General features: G+C 42.9%; 1 protein-coding gene across 1 annotated transcript in view; it reads right to left on the bottom strand.

The window, feature by feature from the left end:
• Positions 1-252: 252 nt before the first annotated feature.
• LOC311236780 (ceramide transfer protein-like) overlaps positions 253-19,796 on the bottom strand; it is a 61,861-nt gene continuing 42,317 nt past the window's right edge. Inside the window, exons 8-19 of the mRNA XM_084324533.1 lie at positions 17,133-17,216; positions 16,418-16,575; positions 14,851-14,943; positions 13,498-13,584; positions 10,106-10,198; positions 9,226-9,321; positions 6,700-6,832; positions 5,255-5,325; positions 4,667-4,795; positions 3,616-3,745; positions 2,935-3,066; positions 253-2,669 (exon numbers count right to left, since the gene is read on the bottom strand). Of these exons, the coding sequence (XP_084180659.1) occupies positions 2,939-3,066; positions 3,616-3,745; positions 4,667-4,795; positions 5,255-5,325; positions 6,700-6,832; positions 9,226-9,321; positions 10,106-10,198; positions 13,498-13,584; positions 14,851-14,943; positions 16,418-16,575; positions 17,133-17,216 (1,202 nt within the window). The 3' untranslated portion in view covers positions 253-2,669; positions 2,935-2,938. The remainder of the gene's footprint in view (positions 2,670-2,934; positions 3,067-3,615; positions 3,746-4,666; positions 4,796-5,254; positions 5,326-6,699; positions 6,833-9,225; positions 9,322-10,105; positions 10,199-13,497; positions 13,585-14,850; positions 14,944-16,417; positions 16,576-17,132; positions 17,217-19,796) is intronic.

Below are 19,796 nucleotides of genomic sequence, written 5' to 3'. Positions count from 1 at the left end.
TCTTGACATTTCTTACGCCCATACTTATTAATTTGCACATGCAGGAACATGACCTGATATTGGCCACATTTAAAAATGTATGACCAAACAAACATCAGATGTGAGCATTAAATCAGAACTGAGCACTAAGGCCTGCAGTGTGATGAACGAAGCCTCTGCTCCCCCAGTGAGAAGTCGTGTGTGTCTGGTTACTGTGTACAACTGGTTCTTCACAGGTTGCAAAGCAAAAAAGAGGAGACCGAGCACCAGAGCTGGAGAAGTCGAATCTTTATTTCTCTTCTAGAACGAGGCGTGAGAATAACCACGTCGTTGTCGACAGTACAGCGTTCGTGTAGAACATATTTACAACATTTCTCTCAATTAAATTACATTCAGTGCAAATGCAACTTGCTAATAACCGAACTAACAGTAAGACGTCTGACGTGAAACGGCGTCATAGCCTGAGCCTTGCTCCACTCCGCTGAAGCGCCGAGTATCATCTCTGGCTTTAACCTGCCTGTCGCCCCAGAACAGACGTCGCCATGGGGATCTGAAGGTGTGTGTGTTTTGTGCTGATCCATTGGCCGCGAGGGGAACTGTGCTATCAATGTATTACCAAATATATACGTAGTTGACATGGTACAAAGAGGAAATCACATAACTATAATTTAACAGACTGGTTGGAGTCAAAGTAAGCACCCCCTCCTAACATGAGCTAAAAGAACTAAACACCTCAAACCTGTGACTGAACGGTTGCTCGACACAACAGTGTGTTTATACCCTGGCCATGTTACCACCATGTTTAAATTGAAGCAATTATGAATTAATTTGACATCTTTGTAACACTGGAAGCTTTTTCTTTGTAAAAAAAAAAGAAATATATATCCTTCTCTGTATTTGGTGACATTGTCATTTGAAAAGAGGAATCCAACCAGAGCACTGTTGCCGAAAAATATATAATTCCTCGAATCCATTGGCTATGTTCAGCCTGGCTGGGGCTAGCCATGGTCTAGAAGAGTGGTGTGGTATGGTTGGGTTTGTGTCTCCATTGCGTTTCTTGTATAAACTCCGGTTGCTAGGCAACCTTTCAAAATTCACAAGCAACTGGCACACAAGCTAAACCGATACAACAGGCCTGGCCAGGTTGTGAAAGGTGTCCATCTCAACCAAGGAGATTGTGCCAGACAGGCCACAGCACGGCTAAACCCTGGCTAGTGGAGACGAGGCATAAATAACCTAGAGAAAGTCATCTGATGACATTTCTTCTTAGTGTGAATAAAGCAAAACTCCCAGGTCTGACCTTTTCTCAAGTATGCCGTTGCCAGGTGCTACAGATTGCGCCCGGTTTTATTTCCCGTCAGTGACTAGTAACAAACATTGCAACAAGGAAACTATAAAAGGAGGAAGGGTCATGTCAGAATACCAGCGTTCTATGCTCTGCTTGGGGACAGACTTTGGTGCCAAATTCTAAATATAGCAGCTATCTGAGGAAATGTACATCAACCAATATATCAAATGTCAGCTAGTCAACAATGCAACATTGCAGAAGATTCTGACATCCAAGGTTTAAATGACGGCTGATCCCATTCAACTCAACGTCGGTCGAACTGAAAGTTTACACACGTACGTTCCTCCTTTATAGTTTCCTTGCATTGCAACAGGAAATCCAAAAGCGGCCTATTTAGGATGTTTATGTTGTCGGGTCTATAGGGGCCACGAGGCACGTCTCTAGTGATTCCATCCTAAGGCATATGGGGGTCGATTCAGACACGTGTTTTGCAAATTTCTCATGGACCTCTGAAATAGCTAATAACTAATTATATATATACATACAATTTACTAGTTTTAAAAACCCCATTGTGCCGCTACAGCATATAAGCCATAACGCATGTAAACGTAAGAGTGAAGAATGTTCAGGAGATACCTTTTGTACACCAAGCAACATGAAAACTAATCCTCTCGTCCCTCCATCAGTACCAGCGAGTGGTGTTTTCACCAGAGAGACAGAGAAGGATAAAAAAAAAGGTCAAGTCTGTGTCATAGGGGTCATAGGTCAATGACAGCCCTCAATCTGGACTTTTCTTTTTAACAAAATGATTTTCTTACTTTAAAAAGGTGAATCAATCATTTTGCTGCACTAGCAAAAAATTATAATTAGCAGCATGAAAGTAAGCTATGAGATCACCGATTATTATAAAAGCAAAATCAACACAAAATACCGTAGGAACAAACTGGATTTCTTAAAAAAGGACAACTACAAAAAGCCAGACTAAAATAGAGCCAGTTTAGTCTCTCAGTTGAAATCTCTTTCTTATAAACTTCTTATAACACATACGTACATTTATATATTATATCTCTGTCGGAAAAGTGACAACCGACGTTTTGGCTACTCTTGCAAGTCAGTCTCTGCGTTAGCGTGGAAGCTGGCATGACATAGCATGAGGGGCTAGCACAGGAATTTGCATTGAAACTAGCTTGGAGGCTGGCATGAATGGCTAGCATGGGAGCTAGTTTAGAAGCTAGCCTAAAGGTAACGCCATAAGGAACTTGGATGGCTGTCATAGCCGTCAACAGTCTGTTGTCAGTGTCTGCAGTGGGTCCTCGAAGCCTCATGGGGGCGCTGCAGCTTCAAGATGGTGGTGGCGGGGGGGCGGGGTGTCTTGCTGTGTCCTCCGACTGGGTCAAGAACACTGGAGAGCGTGAGAAGGTTTGTATTATCAAGTTGAAAAAGCACTCAAGTAACCAATATTCTAAATCTCTTATCACGGATTTATTTCCCACATAATCTCACACACAACACTGAACAATCATATCTACATTTAGCTGAACGCTTTTATCCAAAGCCACTTACAAATTACACACTTACTTATAAGCAGGAAGGGTACAACTCTGGCAGCTAAGAGTCAGTAATGTCTGAAGTACGATATCTAGAAGCCGTTTTAGACTGAAACATACCTTCTCAGAAGAGGATGGGTTTCCCAGCGGTCTTCTCCTGGACGTAGGAGGTGAAGCGCTTGAGAAACTTGGGGTACTCCCTCTTAGCTACCGCCCTGAGGACCGAGGCAGGAGCCCAGCCTCCTGGATTCACTGTGGACAGAGGAGGACATACATCACTTAGGACCAGAAAGACTTTCATAGAGCAAACAGAATGTATTATCATATATATATGTTTGTTTGCAACTGAAATATGCCAAATATTACAGTAGATATCCCACAATCACAGTAGCAAAGGAAATATCACATTAAAGATATCACAGTAGTAAAGGAAATATCACAGTCAAGTATATATTAAATGATGCGACACAGTAGTTGTAGGTCCATCAGTCCTACTTCACTATTATAATATTATGTAAACAGACATTGCTGTCCCAGAGAACGTAGATAAATGACACTTGTTGTCATTACAAACAAGAATAACTTTTGTAATCAGACAAATTATAACAAGTCTTCATTTCAGTTATCGTGTTTGTTAAGCCGATTGATCAATGTGATTATCTAAGCATCGTCTCGTGATTTACTTGTTCAACATCCCCATTCATGTTGACCCACTAGCTCCCCCTCCTGGGGACGTTGTGTTAAAGCAGGGAGATTGTGAAACAGGACTATTATTACAGACAAGCTCTCATGGATACGTACCGTTGGCGACATAGGTGATTTTACACGTGATGTTGTCTCTGCTGATCTCTTTGTCTCCCTCTGGTGGGCTGACCAGGGTTTGACAGATCATGGCAATGCTGATTTTGGCACGGACACACCTGCTGGAGGGCTGTGGAACAAGACCAGATAATTCACATCAGACACCTGGAGAAGGTTCCAGACCCAATCGTTGCAATTAATAAACTTAAATGAACTACCAACTACTGAGCAGGTGATGATAGTGACATGTCGTACCTATTAAACATAGAAACACTGTACAATGAAACTAAGCAAACATGAACAAAATCACATTATTTGGCAATAATTCTCCATTTACAAGAAAAACTAGATAAAAGAAATCCCATAACCAAGCATGTAGATACCAAAATAATTGGATCTGATTAGTAACGACTAAGAGTTGTGATTAATTTCCTTAAAAAGGTGCTGTAAGTGATATTTTTATTGTTACATGTTAAAAATATAGCTACATTCCGACAGCCATCACTGATATAAAGTGTCTGGTCAGTAACATGGGTGTCTCAGTCCCTCCACTCTGCAGTAAACAGAATACATTTCCTGGTATCCCCTTCCCACTTTATCCAATCAGGACAGAGAACTCCACACTGCAAAAGTGGTCTGACAAAAATAAGAAATAAAATCTAGTTTCAAGCAAATGTGTCCTTGAAACAAGTAAAATAATCTACCGGTGCAGTAATAAGCAAACCTGGCTTGACAAGATTTCTTTAAATAAGTAAAGAAAAAAAAATATATAGGGTTCTCGCTCCTGATTGGATAAAGTGGGAAGGAATACCAGAACATTTATTTTGTGTTTAGTGCAGAGTAGAGGGACTGGGAGACCCATGTTACTGACCAGACACTCTACACACACACACTCTCTCAGACTGTTGGAATGTAGAGCTATTTCACACGTATTTTAACAACAAGAAAAATACCACTTACAGCACCTTAAGTATCTAAAAAGGTGAAAGGAGTAGTTGAATGGTGTTGAGTCAACAGACTGCACTGCGTGTGCTGGTTGCCATGGACTCACCTGTGCGTTGTCATGGTCTACAGAGAAGTTGCAGACCAGCCAGGTGTCTGGGTCGTTCTCGTTGTTGGACAGGATCTTCCTCATGGCCGAGAGGTACAACACGTCTCTCTGAGACGCAGGCCACACCCTCTGCAACACCAAGCGTCACATCATTCACAGTCCAGTTCCCTCCTCTGGTAGAACCAGACAAGGGTTTAAACTTTAGATGAAAGATCAACCCCTCAGGTTGGGTTCCTTTCCACCCTGTTCCCACCTTTATCTTTGCCCGGGTGCATAAAAGTCACATTTCACACACAAGTGTTTTATGATTTAAAGGCAACACACTAAGCTGTAAAATAGACTTAATAACTTTATTCTATCGAACTTCTACATTTTCGACTGCTAGCCACGCTCCACGTTGCATTATGGGATGGATTTGGAGGACTGGAGGAGTCTTATTATAAGTGGAACGTTACATTAGGAGGTTCTATCCTACTGGGCATTAATGTGATGGATCTCATCTATGAACGTAAAAAAGAAAAAACACCCCAGCTTCTCTTGGAACCCCAGTGTGTCTGAGAACCAAGAAGAGCCTAGAGTTCTTCTCACCTTGTGTGTCTGATAGACGATCACTGCGTTCTCAGACAGCGTCTCCACCACGTTGAAGTTCTCAATAGTCGCTGAAAGGGAGAGACGTCCAGCAGGAGAGTGAGTCACGGTGAAGACTGTACAGAACCTAGTGACCGCCTCACTTGTATCAAGAACACTTTATATTTACTGCATATATATATATATATATATATATATATATATATATATATATATATCCATATCTGTCTGAATATACGTGCATATAATCCTCCTATATACCTACTTATACACCTGTATATAACCCATATAACTCTGTATGATAGCATGTACAATCATGCTGTGTATAGTATACCTTATATATATATATATATATATATATATATATATATAAGGTATACTATACACAGCATGATTGTACATGCTATCATACAGAGTTATATGGGTTATATACAGGTGTATAAGTAGGTATATAGGAGGATTATATGCACGTATATTCAGACAGATATGGATATATATATATATATATATATATATATATATATATATATCCACATCTGTCTGTACATACCTGCATAATAATTCTATTTACATATCTGTAGATGACACGTGTCAACAAATGTATATGTCTGTGTGAATTTATGCTGTGCCGTTGTTACTGTACAAATGTAATGATTGTGATGTTGTTATTATTAATGAGACGATGAGCTGTATGTGTGTGTCGCTGGAATTTCCCCAAGGGGATTAATAAAGGAATATCTTATCTTATCTATATCTGTACATATCCCTTACCTACCGGTACTCTTACTAGTTACGCTGCTGGCCAGTGAGACTTAACACAGTAGGGCTGTCTTAAATACTTCGAAGCTTCGTTCGATGGGCACGGGATTCGAATATGAAAATAAAATTTGAATATATATAAAAAAAAATAAAAAAAATGTATATATATAAAAAAAAAAATTGGTGCAAAATCAACTCTGCCTCTCTTTGTTAATTACAACAAGCAATGCCGTTTGTTATTTAAGATGAGGTCGGACTCGGCACTGACAGATTTGTGTTCATTGTGCTGCTTTTATAAAGCCTCAAATGACGGCTTACAATATTTCATGAAAGCAAAGTGTTTAGTTTGTCCAAGACTTAAAAAGGTTTAAACTGTACAGCACTGACAAAGTTGAACAACGTGCTGTACAAGTCCCACAACATATACAAAATAAATAAAGAAATATTATTTATAATATATATTTTTTTTTATCTCGAAGCTTCGAATTAAAATCGAATCTCGGCCCGAAGCTTCGAAGTCCAAAAAAAAATTCAACGGTCAGCTCTACTTACTACCATAGTGTCTTTATACCTGTATCACTGTACATATTGGTATTGCAACGAATTGATACATTCTATACCCAGTTGAATCACCTGTACATTGTATATCACGACTATAACTCGTCCCACGTGAGAAGCAGACTTACTCTCCCAGTCGTTGCGGTACTCCGTGTCCCAGAAGTAGAGGCAGAGCTCGTGTCCCGTCACTCCCTTCACACTGTGCGTGGCCTTCAGGGGGTCCAGCACGATGCCGTTCTCCTCCACCTCCCTCCTGTACACCTGGACACACACAGAGGACAGAGAGGACCGTCCGTTACACATGTCTCTCTGGTGTAATGGACCGGTCTCAAGAGGGACCGGTCTCTTCCAGGAAGCAACCGTTGTGATTGGAGGAAGAACTGATAAAAATAAAAATAACCTGTCTTTGTACTATTATGTACCTTACTACTATGCTACTATACTTATACTACTACCTATCCTGCTAGTATGTCTATACTACTATACTTATAGTACTACCTATCATGCTAGTATTTCTATTAGTGGTGGGACTCAATTCACATTTTTAATCGAATTTAAGACTTAAAGACTAAGACTTATAGTTAATTAATCACGTGTGAATAAATGAATATACATTATACATACGTTTAAGCAGCAAAATCCTGTATTGCTACTACACAGACCAATGCAATTTTTAACAAAGTGCAGCAATTTTAGGAATATATATAGCGCAAAGGACCTTTTGTAAACTCAAGCACTTTCGAGGTAAAGGTAAAACGCAGTACTTTCAAGTACATTCCAGAACAGTTGACCATTGTATAAAATAAAATAAAAACTCTTGATTGATCTCAATTTCTCTTATTTTATTTTTCTTTATGAACAAACCAGACTAAGAAAAAAAGTCATTTGCAATTTATTATACTTTATACTTATAGCACATGCATGAGGAGTCTGGTCTCCTTTGAAAGGTAACATTCGTACACAATAAAGAAAAATCATCATGCGATTAAATGCATAAATCTTTTATTCTTTCTGTAGTTAATTAATCGAAATGAATGCAATAAAAGTCCCAGCCCTTTCTATACTAACACTCAAGTTCAACACTATTTGATGATCAATGGCACTGACCCTTAGCTGCCAGAGGTGGACCCCTCCTGCTGACTTGTTGTTTACAATTTGTGCTTTGGATAAAAGCGTTCAGCTAAATGACCAAATGTGAGGGAAGAGGACGGGGCCAACACGCCACGTTTCCTATCATCTAAACAAGCGTTTGATTTGCAGTGGTTCCTCCAGCTTCCTACAGCTTTGAGTTTGGGGTGTTGGGAGAATAAATCTGTCAAGTGAAATGAACAGAACCTTGACAATTCATGAGCTGCTCACTAGTGCTCCTGATGTCATGAGCTGCTCACTAGTGCTCCTGGTGTCATGAGCTGCTCACTAGTGCTCCTGGTGTCATGAGCTGCTCACTAGTGCTCCTGGTGTCATGAGCTGCTCACTAGTGATCCTGGTGTCATGAGCTGCTCACTAGTGCTCCTGGTGTCATGAGCTGCTCACTAGTGCTCCTGGTGTCATGAGCTGCTCACTAGTGATCCTGGTGTCATGAGCTGCTCACTAGTGATCCTGGTGTCATGAGCTGCTCACTAGTGCTCCTGGTGTCATGAGCTGCTCACTAGTGCTCCTGGTGTCATGAGCTGCTCACTAGTGCTCCTGGTGTCATGAGCTGCTCACTAGTGCTCCTGGTGTCATGAGCTGCTCACTAGTGATCCTGGTGTCATGAGCTGCTCACTAGTGCTCCTGGTGTCATGAGCTGCTCACTAGTGATCCTGGTGTCATGAGCTGCTCACTAGTGCTCCTGGTGTCATGAGCTGCTCACTAGTGCTCCTGGTGTCATGAGCTGCTCACTAGTGATCCTGGTGTCATGAGCTGCTCACTAGTGCTCCTGGTGTCACGAGCTGCTCACTAGTGATCCTGGTGTCACGAGCTGCTCACTAGTGCTCCTGGTGTCACGAGCTGCTCACTAGTGATCCTGGTGTCACGAGCTGCTCACTAGTGATCCTGGTGTCATGAGCTGCTCACCCATATTCACTAAAGCCTCTAAAGTGTACCGAGTGCCTGAATACTTTTACAAACGGATTTCCAGTTCCGCGTTCGCGTTCTGCGCTCTGATTGGCCACTGATGTTTCTGGTCACGCCAATCGTGTGACGCCTGTTTCTTTCGACGGTTAAGCTTAGGCACTCTTTCGAAGTTGGTTAAGGTTAGAGTTTGTCTTAGAGAGCAGGGCGATATAGAACACCAGCCCTGATTCCAAACTCTAACCTTAACCAACTTCGAAAGAGTCGCCTAAGCTTAACCAGTGATAAACTAGGCGTTAGGTAGTTTGCTGCTGTTAGAGGCGGAAATGGGCGCGTCACGCGATTGGGCGCACATGTCACATGACCAGAAACGTCAATGGCCAATCAGATCGCACCAGAAACGTCAGTGGCCAATCAGATCACAGAACGCAGAACTGGAAATCCGTTGGTACAAAACTAGACGCGTACCGAGTACCGATCTAGAATCAGCTTTAATATTGTAGGTCTTAAGATTGAATACGGCCACAAAGACGAGTGCTCCTGATCACTGACCCCAGATCAGCACTCTTTGTGAGACGGTACTTCAGTAGAGGGAACCTCACCTTCATCTCTCCCTCCTCCACCACCAGCTGCCAGTTGGCATCTCCGCCCATGTCCTGCAGGGAGTAGGTCATGTGATTCTGCACCATATCCTCCACCTATCACAGGGGAACAGGAAGAGGAAGTGTTGGATGTTAAAGGATACAGTAAACTAAGTGAAGTAGGTGGAGTCATCAGCTACAGCAAGAGAGAGAGAGAGAGAGAGAGAGAGAGAGAGAGAGAGAGAGAGAGAGAGAGAGAGAGAGAGAGAGAGAGAGACATGTCAGAAAGACAGGTGGGATGGAGAGAGAGACATGTCAGAAAGACAAGTGGGATGGAGAGACATGTCAGAAAGACAGGTGGGATGGAGAGAGAGAGAGAGACAGGTGGGATGGAGAGACATGTCAGAAAGACAGGTGGGATGGAGAGAGAGACAGGTCGGATGGAGAGAGAGAGACAGGTGGGATGGAGAGAGAGACAGGTGGGATGGAGAGAGAGAGGCGTGTCAGAGACAGGTGGGATGGAGAGAGACAGGTGGGATGGAGAGAGAGAGACAGGTGGGATGGAGAGGCAGGTGGGATGGAGAGAGACAGGTGGGATGGAGAGAGACAGGTGGGATGGAGAGAGAGAGACGTGTCAGAGACAGGTGGGATGGAGAGAGAGACAGGTGGGATGGAGAGAGACAGGTGGGATGGAGAGAGAGAGGCAGGTGGGATGGAGAGAGAGAGACAGGTGGGATGGAGAGAGACAGGTGGGATGGAGAGAGAGGCAGGTGGGATGGAGAGAGAGACAGGTGGGATGGAGAGAGACAGGTGGGATGGAGAGAGAGAGAGAGGCGTGTCAGAAAGAGGGTAGTTGGGGTTAGTTTGTAGGTTTAAAAAGGTGCTGAAGGAGGTGACTGACCTTGTCAGCGAACCTGTGAGAGCCAGTAGAAGAGTAGATATCTCCAGGGGGGACTGGGCTGGACCTCTGTAACCTCGACTTGTCCGTATGACACTGGAAACACACACACACACACATCCTGTATTAAAAGGCAACCGTTTTCATTCATTCATTCATTATTTTTTTATTATCTTATTCCATTTTTCTCCCCTCCCAATGTTAGTCGTTATGCCAATTCCCAATCCCCTTCCTGGTCGTTGCGCACTCTACCCCCTACCGTCGGTCTGGGAGGGCGGAGACTATCACATGCTTCCTTTGACACATGTGTAGCCAGCCCACCGCTTCTTTTCACCTGGCAGCGCGGACTCTCACTGAGAGTGTAACGTGTGGAAGGTCACACTGCCTCCCTCCAGATCCTTCCCTCGCTGTGCAGGCGCCCCGACCGAACTGTAGGAGTCGCTGTCCACAACGACCCGGACCCACCCTCATCGGCTTCCCTCCCGCTGACTCTGCCAATTGAGCCAGTATGACGGCCGGCTAAGCCGGAGGCAACGCTGACAGCCGGATTCGATACCAGTGTCTCTTGCATTGGTGACGAGTGCTTAGTCCGCTGCGCCACCCAGCCGCTTCATTCATTAATTTACCGGTAATCTTTATTTAATCTGTAAAGATCATTGAGAACAAGCTCTCATTTACAATGACATGGAGAAATACAACATATAATACAAATAAATATAGAAACAGAAAGTCAATCAATTAAACATTTAAACAACTTTTTAAAAGTGCATTGCAAAGTTTTCTGGGGCACAGGGCATAGCTGTCAACCATCCCGTTTTTCCCGGGATTGTCACGTATTTCAACCTACCTTCCCGCCGTCATCCCGTTCCCGTATTTTTCTTGTTTTTAATATATATATATATATATATATTTTTTTTACAAAATGGCTGCAATTCCCCTCAGTGGCGACAGGTGGCAGCAGTGTAGATTAGAACGTTAGCACAGGAAGTCAGACCGGAAGACGGTTGCGACCCGAAGAAGAACAGCGACCGGATAAAGGAGGGGTTTAGCGTGAAATGTATTACATTCTACAACTACCTACAAAAGGCAGAGAAGCGATACCGGCAAATTGGGGTTGTTGCCGGAGGCCTGAATGCCTTCTACAACAGAACTTCGTTTCCGCGTCTGATTGGCCAGGTCATTTCTGGTCATGTGACATGTATGCCCAATCGTGGGACCGCAAGTTTCTACAAGTTCAAGTTTCAAGTTTCTTTAATAGTTGTCATACAGAAGTACAGAATACTTTTATACAAAATGCTTCTTACTGTTACGCTCCAGAGACTGTGCAAGACAAGATAAGTATGAAATAAAATAACATAGTATAGCATGTACATTAGAAGTAAAAAAAAAATGAGGTCACAGTGTTCAGTATAGACATATGTACAATGTTCGATGCAGAATAGACGTAACTGAGTTACCATATAATATACAATACTGTGCAGTGTACTAATACAATACTATATAGTGCAAGGCAGAAATGGGATGAGGTGCAATTTAGGTACAATTTACAGTGGGTGTACGAGTTGTAGCTAAGCTTACACTGGTTAAGCTTAGGCGCTCTTTCGAAGTTGGTTAAAGTTAGAGTTTGTCTTAGAGCATGGCGATAGAACGCCAGGTAGTGTGCAGGCTGTTAGACCCGGAAATAGGCGCAGAACTTGCTGTCCCACGATTGGCGCACATGTCACATGCCCTGGCCAATCAGAGCGCAAAACTCGAACAAGGAAACGCAGTTCTGTTGTAGAAGGCATACAGTCTGGCAAAGTGGGGTTGTTCCCCGAGAGCTCACTCTCGGCCGTGGTTTCTCAGTGTATAATGTATGGTGCTCTCCCTCAACATGCGAGTAGGGCGAGACAACACCATTCTTTAGTCCAAATAATACCCTACTTTATACTATATTATTGTCATTCGTTTAATGTAAAGTCAGTCTTACATTGGCACTGCTTTAACGTTGCATTTACCCATAATCCATTGCTGTATTAGACGTGCCAGTATAACTTTTGTAATATGAATGAAGAGCAAATATAAAGTTAATCAATACACAATGAAACAATATCTTTATCTATATCACATGTCAAAACTACTTTAATAAAAGAAGATTTCCGTTTTTCATTTCTACTCATTCATCCAAAACAAGACAGCAATTGTACTTCTGCATGCACCGGGAGAATTGAGCTCATAGCACAGATTTGGAGTTGATGGAATGGACATTGCTGTTCTTAGGAAATGTTGCACATGGTGGAAATAATGGAAATGAACATTTCTAACATGAACATTTAGTGTACCGGTATGTTTAAAGTTGATACATTGAGGCATGGTAGAATTTCACTTTATATTACAGCAGTATCCGTTTTTAGTGCAAAAGCTAATGGGGATCCTAAATAAACATAAACATAACATTACAAATAGTGTCTGACACTATAGACACATGTTAAAAGTCAAAGTCAACTTTGTCATTTTCCAATTTGTGTAAGACATGCAGTATAGTCAAGTTAGACCGCGCTCACAAGTTCTAACACTGGGTGCTGTAATCCCATAAAGTTCAGTATATCAAAAAGCAGGGTAGCCGGACCAGCACTCTCAGGTTCAATGTTTTTAATGGCAGCCTGAATAGATAGCAGACATGTTTCGGACAATGTCCTTCTTCAGTGATATGGCTAGCTAATCATGTAAGACATACAGAAAATTTCAATTACGTGCCCCCCTTCCCACAGTGTATATAGAAAGAGACAATAAACACAAAAGTAACATAGGACACAATATACAACACACAGGACTATGTACAATATAAACAGTGCCTACAATTAAATTAATGAATGAATTAAATAAGAGGTAAAAGAGAACTTAGTGTAAATATTCTTTAATTTGTGTCAACGTTATAAAAATCCTATTGTATTCAACAAATTAATTATGATACACCACAATGTGCCCTTTCTATCTATTCTAAATCTATGGCCTCGCGATTCCACGGCTGCGCAGTGCAGATATATATATATATATATATATATATATATATACATACATACGAGGGGGAGGAGACTACATTGGGAGGGGGCGGGCGAAATATCAATTTTTTTCAAATCCCAATGTTGACAGCTATGGCACAGGGACTAAAAGCAGATTTTCCTAATTCAGTGCAAACTCTAATAATCTTAGATGTAAGCCAATCACAGACAATGCAAGTCATGTGTCTCTGCCAGAGAGGACAATGATGGTACCATAACTGTCACCAGTGAGTCCGGTAGTCTAATTTCATCCAAACATCCCTATCTCCTCTGGGTAAATATCATACTTTACATCTGCAGTCAAAACGGACTCTGCTGGATATAATCTTAAAAGTTGAAAATAAACTAAATTACCTGTTCCTCTATTTTGTCTTGTCTGTCGAGTGCAGCTTCCACCGCGTCAAAGAACTCATCCTCGTTGATGAGGCTGTTTGGACCTTCCTGCAGAGAGAGGACAGACGACGAGACGTGAGAAATAGAGCCTCATTATTCTGCACTAGTGGCTGGAAACACTGGGTTCTGCACTAGTGACTGGAAACACCTGATTCTGCACTAGTGGCTGGAAACACCTGATTCTGCACTAGTGGCTGGAAACACTGGATTCTGCACTAGTGACTGGAAACAATGGATTATGCACTAGTGGCTGGAAACAATGGATTCTGCACTATTGGCTGGAAACACTGGGTTATGCACTAATAATAATAATAATAATTTAGGACCTGCTCCGAGGTCATTATTTGGCACACATGCGAACCATGCATACAATGCGTATCTGCGATTAACCCATCCCGTCGTCCTTCCCCCCCAAGGGCAGCCGGGAGCAGACAGGCGCCACGTGAGCCGCGCCAGGGGACCAATCCAAGTGCTCCTGTCCGTCTTCGTCAAGGACGCCACAGCGTTAGCGATCTTGTTGTTGTGCATGTTTTTCCATTGGGTTTATCTTATCGGGGGGGGAAACCCTTGCGAGCACGGGGAGAACATGCAAACTCCACACAGAAAGGCCTGGGAGATACCCCACCTGGGTAACTGGCATCATGGAAACCTGGTCCCCAAGCGGGATTCGAACCCTGGACCTTCTTGCTGTGAGGCGACAGTGTTAACCACTACACCACCGTGCCGCCACTAGGGGTGTTCACTGTTCACCCAAGGTTTACATTTGATTCAAGTGTGATTGTTTCTTTGAGACCTACTGTATCAAAGTGTCTACCGCAGTCGAACAGGAAAAGTAACTCGGAACAGTGATCTAGAATCAAACCTATGCATGTATGGAATCTAGAATCAAACCTTTATATTTATTGATAAAGGATTTGCACTACAACTCGTACACCTTACTGTAAATTGTACCTACATTGTACCTCATCCCATTTCTGCTTTGCACTATATAATATTGTATATTAGTACAGTGCACAGTATTGTATATTATATGGTAACTCAGTTACGTCTATTCTGCATCGAACATTGTACATTATGTCTATACTGATACTGAACACTGTGACCTCATTTTTACTTCTAATTTACATGCTATACTATGTTATTTCATACTTATCTTGTCTAGCACAGTCCCTGGAGCGTAACAGTAAGAAGCATTTTGTATAAAAGTATTCTGTACTTCTGTATGACAACTATTAAAGAAACTTGAAACTTGAAACCTATGCATGTATGGAATGGCAAAGATAGATGTTTAATAGACCTGCACCACGTCCTCACCTCGTAGTCTGGGCCTCCAAAGTGAGCCTTCTTCTTCAGGTCGTTGAGGGCAGATTTATAGCTCTCCTCTATCCTACGCCTCTTCTCCATCTCCTACACACACAGGCACACACACACACAAAAGTGTTAAATAAGCACAAGGTATTTGTTTAGTCACAAAACTGTATTTTCCTCTTTAGTTTCCACTTCTAATGTGGAAAGAGGTCCCTCTAGCAGATGGAAACCAGCCCAGTGTTTCCTCCGCAGCCCTGAATGCACTGCATGATGGACAGGAGACACGCAAAGTCACTAGGAACAACCACATAGTGTGATGGCAGAGTTCAGAACCCAACTCTGTCGCCCACAGTGACCGCTAATCTAAAAAGCCCTGTTTGGAAATATTACAACCATCAACTTGTGGAACCTCGAGACAAAGTTGTATGCAAGCTATGTAAACTACAGCTGGCCTACCTTCCTTTCTTATGCCAACGCTATTTTGGGAGTTCTAGCGTCAAGAATGTAAGTAGCCTACTAGGGCTGACCCCCTATTAGTCGATTAGTCGACTAATCGGTCGAAAGGAGCCGTAGTTGACTGGCCAACCTCTTAGTCGAATATATAATATATAATTTTTATTTTTTTATCATTCTTTCCAAAAGAAAAGAGGCCTAGAAGCGTGGCTAACGCTAATGGCACGCATACCAGAGGCTAACTGCCTACGAAAACAGGCACAGAGGCACTGAAAGAGGATTTCACCATCTAATGAACACACTAGACTAGACAAATATCAAGATGTATCCATCAGTGGACGGACCTGTCTCAAACCCTGCCCCTTCTCTTGATCCTCCAATCACAGCTGTCGCTTACCTCGGACTTCCTCGTACAAACTTTGTTTGTACGAGGAAGTCCGAGGTAAGCGACAGCTGTTATTGGAGGATCAAGAAAAGAGGGCAGGGTTTGAGACAGGTCCAATTGCAGAGGACAAGAAGCCTTCAGTCGACTCCTTCAGACATTAAGCACCCCCCACAGCCCAAATGGAATTATAAAAAATGTATAATAATTTTCAATCGACCAATAGTCGACTAACGGCAAATTTTGGCCAATCAGTCGACCATCCAAATCCTTAGTCGGGGACAGCCCTATAGCCTACTTTAAAGTTTTTTTGAATAGCACTTTATTGTAAATCATCCCTCAGGGTAAAACTTGTAGATATTGAATAATGAATAGAGACAGAAGTGTCACGCAGGTCCCTAATGGTTTGATTACAATTTCCTGCCAAGGAAAATATATAATTTCATGTTTATCACGTCTTCCTCTGAGGCGCGTTGCTGTGTATGAATGTCTTCTTTCATTAATTTGATCTCACTCCGAGAAACACAGACCCTTCTCAATCTGGCACCGATCCTCTCCTCACAATGTTTCACGGTCAGCAGAGGTTCAGAGCAGGTAGGGGTTAGGGTGCAGAGCAGGTAGGGGTTAGGGGTCAGCAGGTAGGGGTCAGGGGTCAGAGCAGGTAGGGGTTAGGGGTCAGCAGGTAGGGGTCAGGGGTCAGCAGGTAGGGGTTAGGGGTCAGCAGGTAGGGGTCAGTACCTTGTCCAGTCTCTTCTGCCAGCTGTCCTCCCTCTTCAGCATCAGGTCGATGCAGTGGGACAGGGTGGCCAGGATGCCCGCGGTCGTGGCCTTGAAGGTGATGGCCTCGCCTTTGAAGTCTATGCCATTGGCGTCCTTCGGACTCAGGGACTGGAACACTAAACAGGGGAGACGAGGGACACGTATCAAACTCGCCCTCTGGTTTAGGAGACCGGTTTAGCTCCTGTCGAGTCACGGACAGACTCGGGTTCTATGATAATATAGTTCTGGATGGATTTTGCATTTACATTTAGCCGACACTTTTATCCAAAGCGACTGCACAACAAGTCAGCAGGCAGGGAAGGGTACAACTCTGGCAGCTAAAGGTAAAGACGTTTGTGCTACAGTCTTGAGTGCATAGTAGAATAGACATATTAGCATAGTAGGTAGTAATATAGGCATAGTAGTATAGATATATTAGCATAGTAGGTAGTAATATAGGCAAGGAAGATTACTTAGTAGCAAAGTGCATACTAGTAAAAGACAGTAGGAAGGCTAGTAGTAGTTTCTTTAGTTTTGTTTGTTTTTTCAGATATTTGATTGAAGCAGTGTGTTTTTAGTCGACGGTGGAACACTGGGCGTGTTTCAGCCACGTAGGACAACAATATGGGGCCAAACATTATAGACGTTAGATCTGAAAGTCAATAGTAGTTCTAGTAAATAAAGCTTTACTCACACTTCTCTTTGCTGCCGTTATTGTTGTGCACAAACTCTCCTTCCGTCCGAGTGTTGGGGAAGTCATCCTCATCATCCTCCACAACTGAGAGAGAGAGAGAGGGAGAGAGAGAGAGAGAGAGAGAGAGAGAGAGAGAGAGAGAGAGAGAGAGAGAGAGAGAGACATAGGAGGAGTGTGTGGAAAGGAGAGAGAGAGATGGTTAACACAGGCCTTCTCTTGTAGGACCCTGCTGAGAATCCCACAGTAGGCCAGAGTCGGGTAGTGCCTAGTGGTCCATCCACACACACAACCATGCTGTACCAGACAGCAAGACAATGGTCTGGTTTCATCTTCAGGGTAGAGAGAGGGAGAGAGAGACAGAGAGAGAGAGAGAGAGAGAGAGAGAGAGAGAGAGAGAGAGAGAGAGAGAGAGAGAGAGAGAGAGAGAGAGAGAGAGAGAGAGAGAGAGAGAGAGAGAGAGAGAGAGAGAGAGAGACGGAAAGATAGGAGGGAGGGATGGAGGTTGGGAGAGGTAGGCGAACAAAAGCAGGGCTTCATTCTTTATAGTCATCCACAGGCGCCCGGCACTGTGACAAAGCACTGACTGCCATGAGAGAGATAGATAGACAGAGACAGAGACAGAGACAGAGACAGAGACAGAGACAGAGACAGAGACAGAGACAGAGACAGAGACAGAGACAGAGACAGAGAGAGAGAGAGAGAGAGAGAGAGAGAGAGAGACCAAGAGAGAGACGGAGAGCGAGACAGAGAGAGAGAGAGGGGGAATGAGGGAGGGTGGCACACACTGTTGGAATGGCTGCTTTTCCAATAAGAGGGCAGACAAACACATTCCACACAAGCCCTGTTGGCTTCATTCCTGCATACAATACAAACAATTACAGCAGAAGCCTGTAGGTTTGCCTTATACTGTATATGTAATTCACATAACAACTCTATCAGCTGAGTTCATCAAAGTGTTGAGTGCTACAGTGTAGGTTAGTTTATTAGGACAAGCGCATGACAGATGTATAAATCCATATTACATTTCAAATGTATTGTGATCAATCATACAGCACAACTACAGTACAATGAAAGGAGGTTTGGCATCCAACCAGAGTGTAAATGTATTCATTATTTGACCAAATTGTTTTCAACAATGTATTCTATTCTGGCTATGTGTGGCCGTGCTTCGAGAGACATCTATTTAAAAGTAATCTACAGCTGGGGCATCCTGGTCGCTCAGTGGGCTGGGGGTACATGCCATGATGTGCTACTGATGCTGTGAGCTCAAATCCGGTTCATCACCTTTATTACATCAACAATCCCTGCCAAGGAAGTTATGTGTTCACTCTCGCTCGTCTGTCTGTTTGTGACCAAGACATCTCAAGAGGTTACGGCTGGATTGCCATAAAGATAGCTGTGAACATTCATCACTATTACTACTGTCTGATTAAATCCTGCCATTCACTACTGTTCACTATTATTACTAATGTTATCACTATTATCATTATTACTTGCACTTTGTTCTATGTTCTATTATTATTACTATCTATCCTACCCCCCCCCCCCCCCCCCCCCATGCTGCTATGCCATCTGTGATGTCAAAGCACCTCTTCTTATCCCTAGACAGACTTGGATAGTACCTCCAAAAGTTATGATAGTAATGAGTTGTTATGAAGAGTCATAGCTGGTGTATGAAGGGTGGTAGCTGCTGTATGAACAGTAGTAGCTGGTGTATTAACACTTCCAGTGCCACTGGTTAACATGGTAAAACGTGTCTGAATGCCACCAGCCACTTCAATGATAGCGTTGTGAACGCATAATCTCTGTCTTAAATTATGTGTCTAATCTGCCCGTCGTTTATCAATGACTTGTTTGCAGTCGAACATTGTCGAAACGGATTGTTTTTTTTAATCGCTTCATTTCCGTTTTATAGCATTTTGAAAAGCCCTTGTTTTCAAGGAAAATATAAAGATTCCGTGATAAAAGGCATTTACTGGAATATTCTGGAATACACAAAAACGTTGTAATCTTTCGGCCTATTTATGAATCGTTTTCAAATAAACGCTAGATTATCGATAGTATATGTCTACTTATGCACACTATAGAAGCGGGCTGAAATATCGATTATCTCATTTCCTGATCGCTCGCACAGCCACACACACATGCATAGGGCAAACGCTGATATATAGGTGAAAATAGCTCTGATTATCCCAAGACTGGTAAAATAGATTCCTTACCTCAGATCAGATATTATCCAAAAAGATTATTCCAATTCCTGATCGCCATTCCAAATACCGATCGCGTTTATTGATTCAGCATTGGGTACTGTAAATACATAATCCACGCGTTTTCTGGGCCGGCGATCACAATGGATCAGTGAAATGGATCAGTTGGCTCAAAAAAAAAAAAAAAAAAAAAGGGAAACTGGCCCCCCCCCCCCTTCAGCAGTCTAAGTAATGGGGTGCAGTTACACAGGGAGAGACGATAGGGGGCGGTATCTTCCCAATTGAGCTCAGAGAGAGTCTGCAACACTAACCTGAGGCTCGATTGATGAAATATGAATTCAAATCGCCAATAAAGAAAAATACGACAAACAAACGCTATATAGCGTTGGCGGGCACTCAGCGGTCGGCATGAACTAACGACAAAACGCGTGGCTGGCATCCAAAGTGTTAAGGGTGG

This window comes from Notolepis coatsorum (assembly GCF_963971535.1).
Source record: "Notolepis coatsorum genome assembly, chromosome: 11".
In the NCBI taxonomy this organism is placed as follows: Eukaryota; Metazoa; Chordata; class Actinopteri; order Aulopiformes; family Paralepididae; genus Notolepis; species Notolepis coatsorum.
The sequence above is the reverse complement of the archived record's forward strand: the minus strand, read 5'-3'. Positions and strand labels throughout refer to the sequence as shown.